Genomic DNA, 17259 nt, shown 5'->3' with positions numbered 1-17259 from the left:
ATGAGCTCCTAATGCAGAACAATGACTATTTATGAAAGGCATTTTCTTGTTCCACAGAGATGGAATGTTTTGTTAGAAATCCATTCTCCTTACTTCAGTGATTAAAAATAAATATTGAGCAGTTATTCTTCTGATAGCACGGGATCTCTGTGGAGACCCTAATCAGCAGAACTCTCAACTAAGCTCCAGGCTTAGGTCCGAATCCAGACTTATTTCCACCTGTGGATGGAAAAATGGGAAAATATGGGAAGGAGATGGTGATTTTATTTTTAAGTTCATTGCTTTAACTGAAATGTTGATGCATCTTTTTGAATGTCCCTAGTGATGAGAATGTATGTCAGAAATAATGTGCTTTGACTTCTGAATCCTGTCTTTGAGTGTACAGGATGGGCAATCAGAAAGCACTGTCTTATTTACTTACATAAATGGAGAAAATTTGATCTAGAAGTCGTAGAGGTTGAGTAAGCATAAAACTGATGAAGATAATACTCAAAGTATTTTGAACAGCAGTCAGTACTGTGGTTCAGATTTCCAGTGCAGAAGGGAAATTCTTTTGCTTCCAAGATACTTCAGAGCAACCTCTTTAAAACTATAAGGAATTAATACATTTTTATGCACAACACTTTTCAAAATGAAATTTATTGAAATGGATCACTTAGTTATTTCTTTCATATTCTTGAGACAAATGACCAGAGTGATAAATTTTCTTTCATATCATATATGTAATGATTTACATGATCAGGCTCTAAACCACAACTACAAAGCATTCCAGTGGATGCAAGAGCTGGAAAAGGTAAGAAACCAAAACAAACAAGTGAAAAAAAAACCAAATGAAATAAGATGACATGCATTTGGAGAGGACATAGGATATGACAGGGTATGATAGATGGTATAACACCATACTAGAAAGTTTACTGCTGTTCAGTCTAATTATATAGGAACAGAACTAACTTTCTCTAACACCTTATCACCTATCTGCAGGAGGTGCTTGCTTATAAAAGCATATATGTCTTGCAGAGGAAGGGAAGCCCAATACTGTACTGCTTTCTCAGCTGATGAATCCAGCTAATTAGCCTTTTCAACCTGTCTTTCTGCAACAAAAGACAAATAGAAGCAGAACAGGCTTGCTGTTCATTTCCTCCAGGGGTAAATGACCTTCCTGTAGCTAAAGAAGAGCAAAGTCTGCAAGCATGACTAAGATCTAGTGCATAAGTTTAACACTTATTCTTATCATTTTGACAGCACTCACAGCTAGAAAATGAACTCAGATTGAATCTAAGAGTCTACAGAAGTTCTTATAGTTTCACTGCTTATCAAGCTCTGGAGATTAGTTACAACAGCAGATATAAAATACCCATCTGATTTGCTGGATTTACAATCTGTATTTGACCTCTAGTGCTAAGTGCTAAAGCCCAATACTAAAAGAATGTTAATGTAAGTACGCTTGGGCCAAAGTCACATACTGCAAATGTTGTTGGATTAACATAACAAGTCCAGTTACTTGTTATCCCAATTGTTTACTGGCTTGCCTTCTCTATAATCTTCAAACTGTCTGTTTCATTGCATTTTTTCATCTCTGTTGGGAGTATTACTACTCAGTTTCATAGTCTTCACATTTTTATTTCCCTTTACTGGAGATATCAGATGTCCTCTCCTACTCTTCTGTCATCTGCCTTATCCACCTCCTTTATATTGTCTCAACTAGTGAAGGACTTCAGAAAGTGTCCTTTCTCCATGGCCTGCTTTTTTGCCTTTTTTTTTTTCTTCTATATGAACATAATGATGTTATAAATAACAGTAAGTACTTAAAGTAGATTTGGTATTTCAGAGGAGGAAATGGAGGAATTATCTTTGCTTAGAAGTAAAACAGTTTTAAAATGCAGAAAAAAAACCTAAAGAAGAGAAATGGATGGAAAATGCATGATCAGGTTCGATTTGTCTGATGTGCATATCTGCATCCCCAAGTAAGGACAAGGACATGTATCTTTTTCTACACTCAGCTGGTGACAGCTGAAAAAAATCACCCATCACCTTTTTCCTGTTACGAAGTCAGTGGTCTCTCAGATGTGATGATACACCTACTTGTGTGAACTTTCCAGGACCCCTTTTAACAAAGATTTAGGGTTCATGCTGTCTAAACCAGCCTAACTAATTTTATCTGAAATGTGTAAGGGAGCAATCCCTACAGAAGACTAAATTGCAAATCTGGGCAAGGTAAATTGTGAAGAGAAAATTATGGCATTGAAAGGGTATGATGGTATGACAACATTGTAATAGGATAGCCAGAGCCAGATAATCATCCACAGTTTAAAGTTGTCATGCTTTAAGAAAAATAGTTTTGCATTAAAAACAATAGTGTACAGTTTTAAAGGTGTGAATCTCTGAGTCTTTGAACAGTTGTGTCTACAATTGTACTGATGCCATGAATATATCCTTTACTGTCCAAAACTCTTCCAAGGAAACTTTTGGAATTCCTGGGGAACCAACAGTTAAGGTACAGATTCTTAGTAATGTGCATTTATTTTTCGTGGCACAGGAATGCATGTTCCATCTGAAAGACACCTTTAGAAACATTTTGCCTGGGCTCTGGTATTGCACTCATACAGCAATCGGCGATTTGAATTCTTCAGTTAAGCACTGCAGACTTCAGAGGACTAATTTGTTCCAGCATGATGAAAGGGCTGACCATTTACATAATAAAAAGCACATTGAAGAGTGATTGGATCTACACATCTGGATATGAAATTGATGGTGCTAGTTCTACAGAAGTATTTTAAAATGCACTTGTGCTGTGCTCTGGTTGTTTGTGCTGCTGCGCTCCATCTGCACGCAATTACGTAACAGCAGAGAGGCTGGGATACTTGCAATCAAGTGAATCCAACTGCCCCTAATGCAAAGCAGATGGAAGTTTCCTTAACATGCAAATCGTAGGATTATTGTACATCATAATTAAAGAAGGATTTTCAAATGTGGAAATCCGAACTGACATGTTCTGTGATGTTCGTTGTATTAGACTAAGACTGCTGACTGTTGAAGGATATCCAGGGTTTAAACTGCTGTGGTAACAACCTTTAAGTACTGAATTTTCCTCAGGTTGATATTAGGTTTCTTCAAGGGCTACAATCTCAATTTTTATTTACTTATAGCTAATTGTATCATCAAATTCAGGAGAAGATCTCTTATAATATAAAAGTGGCTCATTCACTTAAGTAATCTGTGGCAGACTGAGTAGGAAACAATTTGTTGAACCAACACCTACTGCTGGACTTATTTGGACACCCACCAAAATGACAAAATAACTAAAGTACATATGATAACTTGCTAAGAAGGTTTATATGTCAGCAGAGAAATCTTATTTGTGACATAACCTGAAGAGACAAAATGCTGTGTACTCAAGTATGTGAGTTCCTAAAGTCTGTCTAGAGAAATGTATCCATCACTTGATTTGTTGATTTAATCAAGAGGTGCCAAATTTGAAGAGTTATTTTTTTGTTCGAGCTACTGCAGATGTTTTCAAAGAGGTGATGTAGCAGCAGTGGAAACAACAGAAGTGCCTGCCCAGGTCCCTCTGGATGGCATCCCTTCCCTCCAGTGTGCTGCCTGCACCACACAGCTTGGTGTCATCTGCAAACTTGCTGAGGGGGCACTCACTCCCACTGTCCAAGCCTCTGACAAATATGTTAAGCAGCACGGGTCCCAGTACGGACCCCTGAGGAACGGCACTCATCACTCAGTGTTTTCTTGAGAGAATTTTCAACTTGGTGCTTGCGTTGGGTAGAGAGACAAAAAAATGGGAGAGATCCATAGTGAGAGGAGAAATGTTTTCCTACAGTACTGTGCAGAGCCCTGCAAAATGTGCGTTCTTCAGTAGACTCATCTTGATGCACATTCATAGAAAAGCATGCCAAAGAGGAGAAAAAAACACACAACCCTTTGCAGATCAGAGATGTCTGGAAAAAGACAAATTTATGTTTATTGGAAGAAAACTGGTTTTGCTCTAGATCCTGCAAGGAAGGTGGTCCAGTCAGCATGAATTTGGTCCTAGCTGTCATCTCAAGATTGTGGACATGCTGGTTTAGATGTGCTCTGTGTGGCTGTGCAGCAGTGAAGCAAGAATTCAGAGGAGGCAAGGCTATGGAAATCCTGACAGCCTTGGGGATCACTGTCGAAGTCCCAGTGTGGTCAAAATGTTGCCCATTTTATTTTTACACCAATTATACCTCTGTAATTTGGGTCTAAATCCATCAGACAGTTAAGAGAGTTGTAAAATTGGCATGACAGTGGAATTGGGCTCGAATGTGCAGTAACTATACCACAAGAGGAACAACAATCTGGAATTAATTAAACTTATTGACTTCAGTGATATTTTATAATGTATCCTTCTAATTACTCTGTATACAACACATTGTGAATTTTGAAGAGCTAGAGATTGAGTCTACAGGACCAAGATATATGTATAGAAAATATTTGAGTGGTAATTTTAATTCCTGAAATATGTAACCTCTGTGACTAATGGTTTTATTGTATTTTTCAGTTTTTGTTGCTATTAAGGAAAATGCTTAACTTTTAAAACACTAATTTTTTTTAGTACATTAATGATACAGGTGGACAGCTGAGATACGCCTGTATATACTCATGCTTGTTTTAGAATAGCATGAATTTATATGGATCCAATCTAATACTATGCATAAGAGAAACAAATTATCTAAATACTAAATAATATGTCAAAGGCCTTTCTTTTTGGTGCAATAAGTGTATTTCCACTATTAAAAGAAGGAGTAGGTATTATTAACTCCCAACAATGCCAGTATTTTCCAAGATCATATGTATAACAAAGGAAGAAAAATGGTTTCTGGATGTGAGTCCAAATTTATGCTGCAGTAAATGCTCTTAATAGTGCATTTTTGCTTTATGCAATGCTGTGAAGCTCTGGTTTGCAGAATTTGAATCCCAACTGTCTGTATAACCATTGCAGTAGAGGTTGAAGGTGAAGAAATGATAATATGGTACTTGAAGTAAAGTGGTTTTGCTAACAGACCAATGAACATTGTCTATTTAAACAGAAATAGTGGTTAAACCTCTGCTGAGTTTACTCCACAGCTTGATGAAATAGTCTCTCGCTTGGGAAGGCAATGTGCCTGTCTAATCTTCAGGCTGGTCAGCAAAGAGAAGATTTAACTTTCCGTAGTTTCGAGTAGTGCTTTTGACATTGTCTTTGTGATCCAGTGACACGGTGTTAAATGGTATTAGGACCTAGATTCAATAAGGCGGAAAATAGGATGGCCTATAAACAAGTGAGGCAATTGCCTTGTACAGAAAGAAATACTGAAAATATTTCTTGTAATCTAACCGTGGCTTGGCATGACCTTGCGCTGACACCATGACTCAATGACACAAACTTATCCTCAGGAGAAGTGGATTTTTAAAGCCTATTATTAACTTCCTATGGGACAAACAAACAACTGGAGAAGAAATGTGGTTATTTGTGGTTGTTTATTTCTTTCTCTTCCTGACACTTCTCTGCCTTCTGATTCTTCCTAGTGCCTGGAGCCCTGCAAAGAGTCCTGGGACCTGAAGAAAAACCATTGCCAAAGCTTCTGTGAGGTATGTCAGCTCAAGGGCACTCTTTCTCACTTTGTTCTAGCTGTCTCTTTCATTTAAAGTATTAGCTTCAAGGAGACAGCTAACAAACACAGGATTGTTACAGCATTTGCTTTCATTCAAATGGATACACATAAAACAATTTAGCCATATTAAGTTTGAGTTTAAAAAAAAAAAGATTTTTTTTTTTTCTGACTGAATGATTTATTTCAACTTGAAGTTTTAAGACATGATCCAGCCACATTTACATAGCCTCTCTCAGAAGTCTTTGTTAAATCCCTCCCGTAAGATGCTATTTCTACCACATGCCCTTCTATCTCTTCTGGCCATGTATAAGAAAGAATATCTTTGTTTAAAAGATAATATATCATTGTGTGAAAATCCTTGGCAGGGTAGGTAGAAAAGACGGCTCTCCTGTATATGAAAGTCAGTCTGATTTCCAAAAGAATATATCTCCAGGAGTAACTGGGTTTGGACTCCTAGTTCAGAAACCTACTATGAAAATACATAATTGTTCAGGAACAAGTCTTTGAAAACTGTTTCTGAATCATGTTTCAGAATAATCTTGTGAATAAGCAACCCTAGATCAGTTAAACTAGTACAAAAAAGGAGATGGTTTTATAGGATTTAAAACATGGCTCTGCTGAGTTGGTGGAATTGAGCTGTTACAGTTCTTAAGTGCTTTTCAGTACATACTGGAAATATCATCTCAATAGAAAATTGCTTTATTATAACTAAATCAATATAAAGATACAGCTTTATTCAAGGCTTTTCCTATTAAAAAAAATAGAAGTAACCTTAATTGATATATTGATCTCACTGATCTACTGATTTAACTCCTCTCTTATCACTGCAGTCCTTTTCTAGTACAAGAGCATGTGTTTAAATGATTTTAAGCGTCATGAAGATGATTAGGAAAAGGTGTAATTTCAACTTAAAAAAAATTTCGATTCAACTATATGTAAATAGGGACTACTGGATTACTGATCTATGTAGTTAGATTAGAAGATAAAGTAAAACATTTATCATGAAAATCAATCCTTGTAAGAGTTCTTTAATCCAGATTAATTGCTGCTTCCTCATAGGGTAGTATAATAAAGCAGTTTAGTGGATCTAATTTATGTCATTCTTGTATATCACTTCTCACTTAGGCTGTGTGTTTCCAGATATGGGTGAAAATAGGTATAAAATTGGTTTAAAAGGAAAACATTTGTAGAACACTGTTCTATTGTAGTTAAAAACAGTGAGCATCCTTCTTTGATTAGTGTTTTCTGGTTGAAGCTAAATTTAGAACTTCAAAGGCCCATAATGAAGAGCAGCACATTTAGCAGCTAACTGAAAAATGAGCTGTGAAATAGGGTGAGGAGGAGAAGCCTTGAGGACGTATTATGCCTCAGGGAGCTATAAAGTTTTTAATTAAGTAGCTGCAAATTTGTGATGTTTTAGGATTTGAAATTAGCTTCACACACACACCAAAAAAAAAAAAGCACAGGACCACTTTCCTTTCTCTCTGACTCACATATGCTCCATAGACATTGATTGAATTAAATGAGGCTATTTTCCTTTGAGATTGTTTTCAATTTTTTTGTATTTTGTAAAAAATCTGGAAGCAACAATTTAGCTTTGTGTTTCTCAAGGTTCCTGCTTGGTGTGTTACTTCTGATCTACTGAATGAGTGTACTAATGTTAAAGGAACCTTATGTGCGAAGAAGAAAAGGAGATAGTTTACCTGACTCCTTTTTTTACCCATAAATTCAGTTTCCTGCTGGCTTAGCTTCTTAACCAGCTACCCATATGATCAGGTGCATTCCAATGGGGGGTACAGCAGGAGTGCATGTCCAGTATCTCCTATGGACTGGGGTCAATAGGAGATATATGGCCTGCTCATTGTGGCAGCCTTTAGGCTGGTTAAGCCGTAGCACCCAAATACATCCTTACAATCCTGATTCAAAAATTCTGGACTGTTCTGTAGGACAAGATGGGAGAGGTAACACGGTGGCACATTCTTGGACCACAGTGACTTTGGAGAACAAACTGAGACATAGTCTGTGAAACACCTGGGCCTCCATACTAGTGAAGTATCTCATTTTGCCAGAAATGTGAGAACAGTAAAAATAAGAAAATAAAACATTTGAATATCGAAGGAGGTTGCAGAAGTTACATGAATAGTTGGATGGAGAGTGGTTATAAATTCATGTGTAGGGTTAGGAGTCTGTAAATCAGATCTGTCAGAGTGGAAGGTTTTTGGTTGCTCTGAGGTAGAAAGGCAGGCTATTGATAATCCCAGTTGATGGGTTGCCCATCTATGGTGCCACCAATCACTATAAGGGAATCACTTTAGCTGTTTTTGCACCAAACTAAATAAAGCACCAGATAAGAGAGAAGCTGAAATCCCCGTGTCTCATACAATGTTCTCCCCAGGGTGCTAGGTGCTATTTTTAATACAGTTTTAAGTGAACCTTGCAGACCTCTGAGTAGTACACATGCTAGAAAAAGTCTATGTGTTGAAGCAACCTCTAATATATCTAGGACTTTATTTCTCAAAGAAGTAGCATTTACTTTGATCTTTAATCAATATATTTAAGGCTAATTTTAATCTGTATTTCCTGCTGATCATTTTATCAGAAATTTAGTTCCAGTTCCACAGAGAATTATACAATTATTAATATGTTGGCAAGAGTATAAAGATGCTGCAAAATCTTCTCTTACTTAGCTAACTCAGTTCAAACAGTATAATGAAACAAGATTTCACTTATTTATCTAGAGTGGCATTACATCAGATATTGTGGGTAAAGTGTTATGAAGTACAAAGGGAGGAATGTGGGGTAGTCCAAAAAAAAAAGAGTCTCTGACCATTGCTTCCCTTTGTATTGGGAATGTTTTTAATCTGTCGTTGAGCAACTTTGTAGCCAGCCGATGTGAGGAAAACAAGGGAAAGCTGGCAGACATAAAGAACTTTATTCCATTAAAGATGGTGGTCTTACTTGAGGGAATTCATCATTCTGTACTTGGAATGCTTTTTTAGAAGTGGCTTGAATATATAAATCTTCAGGGATAGTCTTGCAAAAGCTGAAAATCTGAATTTTCCTTTAGGAGGTCTTGGAAGACATACAACTTTTTTTTTTTTCTTTTTCCCTGTTGAAAACTTTAAACAATTCTTTTGTTTTCCCTTTAGCCTCTTTTCCCCAAGAAGAATTATGAATGCCTAACTAGCTGTGAATTCCTTAAGTACATCCTGTCTGTGAAGCAAGGGGACTGCCCAGCACCTGAGAAGGCCAGCGGTTTTGCAGCTGCCTGTGTTGAAAGCTGTGAAGCTGATAGTGAATGTTCTGGAGTGAAGAAATGCTGTTCCAATGGATGCGGTCATACGTGCCAAGTTCCAAAAAATCTGTACAAAGGTAGAGATGATTAATATGTAGTCATACTGGGCTAATAACTTCACGCCATAGTGAAGTCTCCTAGAAAAACAGGACTTTCATTTTAAATGAGATTGTATAGATGGGAAGAAAAAGGAGAGGTGCCTGTAGAGATGTGACTGGACACTGAAATGGTGGAAAGCCAGAGAAAAATGTTGCTCAAGTTTCTGAATTTTTTTCCCCTTGTGAAGCCCATGTCTGGAAATCTGTGGAATGTAAACATGTGGCTATTATGAATCATCTTAAGCAGAACATCTTGCCAATTTAGGTGAAATCTTGCTTAATTTGATGCAGATGAGAGAGAATGCAGCAGGAAAATATTTAGCGATAAATAATTCAAGTCCTATTAATCATAAATAACATTTATGTTTATAAGCCAAGCAGGCTTATACCAAATAGGAAGCGTGAGATAATCTGGTAAAAGAGCAAATCAATGCAGTATACTTGGCATTGGTGTTCTTAATGACCTAAGAACAAAGTAGTGAAAGATTATAATATCAACATATATATATATAAATTCATTATTTAAATCTAAGACAATCTTATTCAAAATACTTTAATTTATTTGGAATTCTGTGAGAAAAGTTTTTCTTTGACATCCATCAGCAAGAACATATAGACTAACTCCAGATCTGCTTAGACAAACTCCAGATTTTAATTGTTGGAATTAAAAAAAAGCTTTATACAAGGAAATATTCTGAAAATGAGCTCCTAATGCAGAACAATGACTATTTATGAAAGGCATTTTCTTGTTCCACAGAGATGGAATGTTTTGTTAGAAATCCATTCTCCTTACTTCAGTGATTAAAAATAAATATTGAGCAGTTATTCTTCTGATAGCATGGGATCTCTGTGGAGACCCTAATCAGCAGAACTCTCAACTAAGCTCCAGGCTTAGGTCCGAATCCAGACTTATTTCCACCTGTGGATGGAAAAATGGGAAAATATGGGAAGGAGATGGTGATTTTATTTTTAAGTTCATTGCTTTAACTGAAATGTTGATGCATCTTTTTGAATGTCCCTAGTGATGAGAATGTATGTCAGAAATAATGTGCTTTGACTTCTGAATCCTGTCTTTGAGTGTACAGGATGGGCAATCAGAAAGCACTGTCTTATTTACTTACATAAATGGAGAAAATTTGATCTAGAAGTCGTAGAGGTTGAGTAAGCATAAAACTGATGAAGATAATACTCAAAGTATTTTGAACAGCAGTCAGTACTGTGGTTCAGATTTCCAGTGCAGAAGGGAAATTCTTTTGCTTCCAAGATACTTCAGAGCAACCTCTTTAAAACTATAAGGAATTAATACATTTTTATGCACAACACTTTTCAAAATGAAATTTATTGAAATGGATCACTTAGTTATTTCTTTCATATTCTTGAGACAAATGACCAGAGTGATAAATTTTCTTTCATATCATATATGTAATGATTTACATGATCAGGCTCTAAACCACAACTACAAAGCATTCCAGTGGATGCAAGAGCTGGAAAAGGTAAGAAACCAAAACAAACAAGTGAAAAAAAAACCAAATGAAATAAGATGACATGCATTTGGAGAGGACATAGGATATGACAGGGTATGATAGATGGTATAACACCATACTAGAAAGTTTACTGCTGTTCAGTCTAATTATATAGGAACAGAACTAACTTTCTCTAACACCTTATCACCTATCTGCAGGAGGTGCTTGCTTATAAAAGCATATATGTCTTGCAGAGGAAGGGAAGCCCAATACTGTACTGCTTTCTCAGCTGATGAATCCAGCTAATTAGCCTTTTCAACCTGTCTTTCTGCAACAAAAGACAAATAGAAGCAGAACAGGCTTGCTGTTCATTTCCTCCAGGGGTAAATGACCTTCCTGTAGCTAAAGAAGAGCAAAGTCTGCAAGCATGACTAAGATCTAGTGCATAAGTTTAACACTTATTCTTATCATTTTGACAGCACTCACAGCTAGAAAATGAACTCAGATTGAATCTAAGAGTCTACAGAAGTTCTTATAGTTTCACTGCTTATCAAGCTCTGGAGATTAGTTACAACAGCAGATATAAAATACCCATCTGATTTGCTGGATTTACAATCTGTATTTGACCTCTAGTGCTAAGTGCTAAAGCCCAATACTAAAAGAATGTTAATGTAAGTACGCTTGGGCCAAAGTCACATACTGCAAATGTTGTTGGATTAACATAACAAGTCCAGTTACTTGTTATCCCAATTGTTTACTGGCTTGCCTTCTCTATAATCTTCAAACTGTCTGTTTCATTGCATTTTTTCATCTCTGTTGGGAGTATTACTACTCAGTTTCATAGTCTTCACATTTTTATTTCCCTTTACTGGAGATATCAGATGTCCTCTCCTACTCTTCTGTCATCTGCCTTATCCACCTCCTTTATATTGTCTCAACTAGTGAAGGACTTCAGAAAGTGTCCTTTCTCCATGGCCTGCTTTTTTGCCTTTTTTTTTTTCTTCTATATGAACATAATGATGTTATAAATAACAGTAAGTACTTAAAGTAGATTTGGTATTTCAGAGGAGGAAATGGAGGAATTATCTTTGCTTAGAAGTAAAACAGTTTTAAAATGCAGAAAAAAAACCTAAAGAAGAGAAATGGATGGAAAATGCATGATCAGGTTCGATTTGTCTGATGTGCATATCTGCATCCCCAAGTAAGGACAAGGACATGTATCTTTTTCTACACTCAGCTGGTGACAGCTGAAAAAAATCACCCATCACCTTTTTCCTGTTACGAAGTCAGTGGTCTCTCAGATGTGATGATACACCTACTTGTGTGAACTTTCCAGGACCCCTTTTAACAAAGATTTAGGGTTCATGCTATTTAAACCAGCCTAACTAATTTTATCTGAAATGTGTAAGGGAGCAATCCCTACAGAAGACTAAATTGCAAATCTGGGCAAGGTAAATTGTGAAGAGAAAATTATGGCATTGAAAGGGTATGATGGTATGACAACATTGTAATAGGATAGCCAGAGCCAGATAATCATCCACAGTTTAAAGTTGTCATGCTTTAAGAAAAATAGTTTTGCATTAAAAACAATAGTGTACAGTTTTAAAGGTGTGAATCTCTGAGTCTTTGAACAGTTGTGTCTACAATTGTACTGATGCCATGAATATATCCTTTACTGTCCAAAACTCTTCCAAGGAAACTTTTGGAATTCCTGGGGAACCAACAGTTAAGGTACAGATTCTTAGTAATGTGCATTTATTTTTCGTGGCACAGGAATGCATGTTCCATCTGAAAGACACCTTTAGAAACATTTTGCCTGGGCTCTGGTATTGCACTCATACAGCAATCGGCGATTTGAATTCTTCAGTTAAGCACTGCAGACTTCAGAGGACTAATTTGTTCCAGCATGATGAAAGGGCTGACCATTTACATAATAAAAAGCACATTGAAGAGTGATTGGATCTACACATCTGGATATGAAATTGATGGTGCTAGTTCTACAGAAGTATTTTAAAATGCACTTGTGCTGTGCTCTGGTTGTTTGTGCTGCTGCGCTCCATCTGCACGCAATTACGTAACAGCAGAGAGGCTGGGATACTTGCAATCAAGTGAATCCAACTGCCCCTAATGCAAAGCAGATGGAAGTTTCCTTAACATGCAAATCGTAGGATTATTGTACATCATAATTAAAGAAGGATTTTCAAATGTGGAAATCCGAACTGACATGTTCTGTGATGTTCGTTGTATTAGACTAAGACTGCTGACTGTTGAAGGATATCCAAGGTTTAAACTGCTGTGGTAACGACCTTTAAGGACTGAATTTTCCTCAGGTTGATATTAGGTTTCTTCAAGGGCTACAATCTCAATTTTTATTTACTTATAGCTAATTGTATCATCAAATTCAGGAGAAGATCTCTTATAATATAAAAGTGGCTCATTCACTTAAGTAATCTGTGGCAGACTGAGTAGGAAACAATTTGTTGAACCAACACCTACTGCTGGACTTATTTGGACACCCACCAAAATGACAAAATAACTAAAGTACATATGATAACTTGCTAAGAAGGTTTATATGTCAGCAGAGAAATCTTATTTGTGACATAACCTGAAGAGACAAAATGCTACATACTCAAATATGTGAGTTCCTAAAGTCTGTCTAGAGAAATGTATCCATCACTTGATTTGTTGATTTAATCAAGAGGTGCCAAATTTGAAGAGTTATTTTTTTGTTCAAGCTACTGCAGATGTTTTCAAAGAGGTGATGTAGCAGCAGTGGAAACAACAGAAGTAACTGTCCTTCAGTGTCATTGTGTAATGAGAAATTATTGTAACATTTTAGAAAGAATCTTTGTCTCTGAAAAGAAACAATTGGACAATATGCATTAGATCTAACGTAACTTTGTGACATAACCTGAAGAGACAAAATGCTGTGTACTCAAGCACCAAAATGACAAAATAACTAAAGTACATATGATAACTTGCTAAGAAGGTTTATATGTCAGCAGAGAAATCTTATTTGTGACATAACCTGAAGAGACAAAATGCTACATACTCAAATATGTGAGTTCCTAAAGTCTGTCTAGAGAAATGTATCCATCACTTGATTTGTTGATTTAATCAAGAGGTGCCAAATTTGAAGAGTTATTTTTTTGTTCAAGCTACTGCAGATGTTTTCAAAGAGGTGATGTAGCAGCAGTGGAAACAACAGAAGTAACTGTCCTTCAGTGTCATTGTGTAATGAGAAATTATTGTAACATTTTAGAAAGAATCTTTGTCTCTGAAAAGAAACAATTGGACAATATGCATTAGATCTAACGTAACTATTGCAAGATGCCTGGAATTACCTTTCCGAGATCTTTAGGGAAGAGTGGAGAGTGACACATCATACAATGCAGCTGCATGTGAGTCAATAACATCATGCTGTCATGGAGAAGATAAACAGCTTTCTTAGATATATCAGACTAGTGTGAGATATATGAAATATGAACAGCTTTCTTAGATATATCAGACTAGTGTAAGACATATGAAATAACCTTGCTTCTCTAGTCTACACTGGTAATAGTTTAGACACAGTCTGTGTCCAGTTTTAGTTTTGATTCCGGATGGGGGCCGTGGGCCAACAGGAGAGTTTCCAGGGACAACTGCAAGAACATTCAGTGGTCTAGTAACATTGATTTAAAAGGAAAATGGAGTGCACTATGGTTATTAGACTGAATCAGAAGCACGATAACAGTCTTGTGGTACATAAAATGCTCCACCATTTAGTAAAGAAAGAATCTGTTTTCCGTGATCCATGAACATCATGGACAAGTGTTGAGTTTAGGATGCAGTGGAGGAGACTAAACAAGGTAGTGAGAAAGCTTTCTAATGGTAAGGATAGAGAAGTAGTGGAATGGGTTACTATCTGATGCTATGGAAATTCTGTCATTAGATGTGTTTAAGGACAAATTAAGTGAAAAACTGAACAGGTTTTCAAAGCATATATGGAAAATGTTCTCTGTGAAATCAGTTTTAGCTTACAACTTTCAGATCCTTTAGTTTTTGAATAAAATAAAGAAATAATTTTGAAGATTTTTTAAAAACAAGTTTTACTGTTAGCAGAGATAGTTAAGCTATGACCAGTTCAGAAACTCCCATGCTCATCAGTCTAACTATGTCCCCTTTTTTTCTGTTTGACCAACAATCTCCTTTTTTTTAATTATATTTTTTTCATATAGCTTCATCTACATATAAATCCTACCCTTTAATCCCATCTTGTAAATTACTCACATATTTTTGTCTTCACGTTCCTATTACAGGTGTTCCACTGAAACCCCGAAAAGAATTAAAATTCATAGAACTTCAGTCTGGAGACCTGGAGGTGAAGTGGTCTTCAAAATTCAATATTTCCATTGAGCCTGTGATCTATGTTGTTCAGAGGAGATGGAATCAAGGAATCCATCCAAGTGAGGATGATGCTACCAACTGGCAAACTGTGGCACAGGTCAGTTCTTTGTAAAGCAATATGGATCCCTGTCTTCCAGACCATGATCTAAAGGTCCTCGTCAGATTGGAGAAGAGTTAGATCACTTACAGGTGGGGAGGCTCATGCAGAGGGATCCCTGTGTAGGGCCTCTCTCCAGGTCATGACAGAGCTGCAAACAGAATGCAGATCTCCAAGGCCTTACTCTACTGCTAAATGAACTGTTTTCTAGAGTTACTCAGGGGAAATGAACTTCAGTATTTTAACTTCCAATTTTTCAGTTACAGAAACATCCGATCTTTTGGTATGTATTGAAAATGACTTCATAAAAAATGTGTGAATATATCAGTAAAGAAGTAAATAGTGGTTTCCTTGTCTCCAAAGGAAAAAATACTCAGAAGTGTATGTTTTCAAAAGAGTTTATTTTGTGGATTTACTCTCTATAGATAAAAATCTATAGAACTAGCCGGAGGCTTGACTTTCATAAGGCCAGTGAGTGGCACTTTCTTGTAAGAAAATACTTATGGTCTATTCAGGTGGGAATTCTAAAGTCTCTGAAATCCAAAAATCTCTTGAAAAATGTAGAATTAGATACCAAAATCCATTGAAGGAAGCACATAAGAGACATAGCCCTTTTGAAGTCAGTGGGACTCAGTGCACAACCTCCAAGGCATGGCTTATGTCTTATAAAAAAGATGGAAAAATGCAATTGGTGAAAAAGCTTTTTGATTTTTTTAAAGTGAAAACAATTCTGAAAAATTCAGAAAAAAAGACTGAAAAAAAGAATAAAAGCTATATGCTTTGTAAAGTTGTCTTTTTGATTTTTTTAAAGTGAAAACAATTCTGAAAAATTCAGAAAAAAAGACTAAAAGCTATATGCTTTGTAAAGTTGGTTTTTTTTCAGATGTTACCTTCCCAATTCAGAAAAGACTATGATGTCATGCTCTTATCACTCAGTGCAATCCAGACTGAAAATGTAAGATTCATGAGCAAATGTTTCTTAATGAGAAGCAGCCAACTGAGCATAAATTTTCACTTCGTTCCTTCCCAGTTTCAATCTGTTTTTTAACATGCTGACAGTCCACCTGGATGGCAGAGTTCCAATCGTTTATCTTAACTGCTTCACCCTCATCCCTGCTGACAAGGAAAGTAAAATGCTGATTTTGAAAAGACCTGTAAAATGTCATTATAGCTATGAAACAAAAGGAAAGAGAGAATAAATAGAACCATCCACAAACTAAAGGAAGGAGTTTAAATTCTGTGACAATCTGTGTTCATTCTCAATTCAGATTGTGCAGGAAAAAGCTGTCTTACAATATGGCTGATCTTGTGAAACTGAACACTCAGAAGTGAAGTTCTTAACTTCACTGTGGTGCTACAGGGGGCTGTCACTATGTTAAGAGTTTTGCACAGAAGTCACCTGCAGCAGATCCTGGCATGAAACCCTGCTTGTGCGAGTCAAAGGGAACGTGCACACCTCCAAACCTGATAAAGTTGCAGTGACTTATTTATTATCTCTCAGCTGAGGAGCACATCTGCATTCTCCATATTTAGCAAATAACCTCCTGCCTTTGCTACTAGGAAAATACCATGTAGTGAAAATGAGCCAGATCTGAATTACTCCCCACTGTTACCATGCCACATATACGTGCTAGACTGTAGAAGCCCAACTCTTCTGGCTGATGGATCCAGATTGCAAACCTAGCAGACTGCTGTGCTTTTTTCTCATCCCAGAAACAGACCTCATGCACATTTCTGGAAGCATGCACTATATATATGCTCCATAGTAGCGGAGCATATATGAACCTCTGCCTTCTTGCATTGGATTTACAGGAGGAGAGTGTGTTTCACAAATGTGTTCCTGGGCAAGAGTGACAGGAATCCTGACAGCTGCCTTTCCTGGGGGTCTGTTACACACAGGCAGAAGGGGCTGAGTTAATCTCTGTGGTAGGAGAAGCCTCCTCCAACTTTCTGAGAACTTCACTGTCCCTTCTCCATCACAGGAGACACGTGTTTGATTGTGTGATGGACCCGACTGGGGACGTCAGGTCAGAACAAGCTTCAGGATGCCTGACTGGCTTTGTGAACTGTGTGTACCTTATGGGACGTACAGGTTGGACACCCTTGAGGAGTGCTCGTCATCAGAATTTCTGTCTCTGTAGAGTAATGTACCTTCATGGTATTTGTAGTTTTAGACATGCCACCAGGCAGTCAAATTTGTTAAATGTGGCTGCATGTGAAAGGATTTATTTTGCAATAACAGCAAGAAGGATGGATATCCAGTTTGACTAGAGTGACTGTGTGCACAGCCTCA

General features: G+C 36.9%; 1 protein-coding gene across 1 annotated transcript in view; it reads left to right on the top strand.

Annotated features, from left to right (window-relative positions):
• The window catches only part of ANOS1 (anosmin 1), a 128113-nt gene that overhangs the window by 56604 nt on the left and 54250 nt on the right, over window positions 1-17259 (top strand). Inside the window, exons 2-4 of the mRNA XM_014960175.1 lie at window positions 5542-5604; window positions 8777-8999; window positions 14782-14966. Coding sequence (XP_014815661.1) covers window positions 5542-5604; window positions 8777-8999; window positions 14782-14966 — 471 coding nt within the window. The remainder of the gene's footprint in view (window positions 1-5541; window positions 5605-8776; window positions 9000-14781; window positions 14967-17259) is intronic.

Source organism: Calidris pugnax, unplaced genomic scaffold, assembly GCF_001431845.1.
Source record: "Calidris pugnax isolate Ruff unplaced genomic scaffold, ASM143184v1 scaffold188, whole genome shotgun sequence".
In the NCBI taxonomy this organism is placed as follows: Eukaryota; Metazoa; Chordata; class Aves; order Charadriiformes; family Scolopacidae; genus Calidris; species Calidris pugnax.
This window is presented reverse-complemented; position numbering and strand designations above follow the sequence as displayed.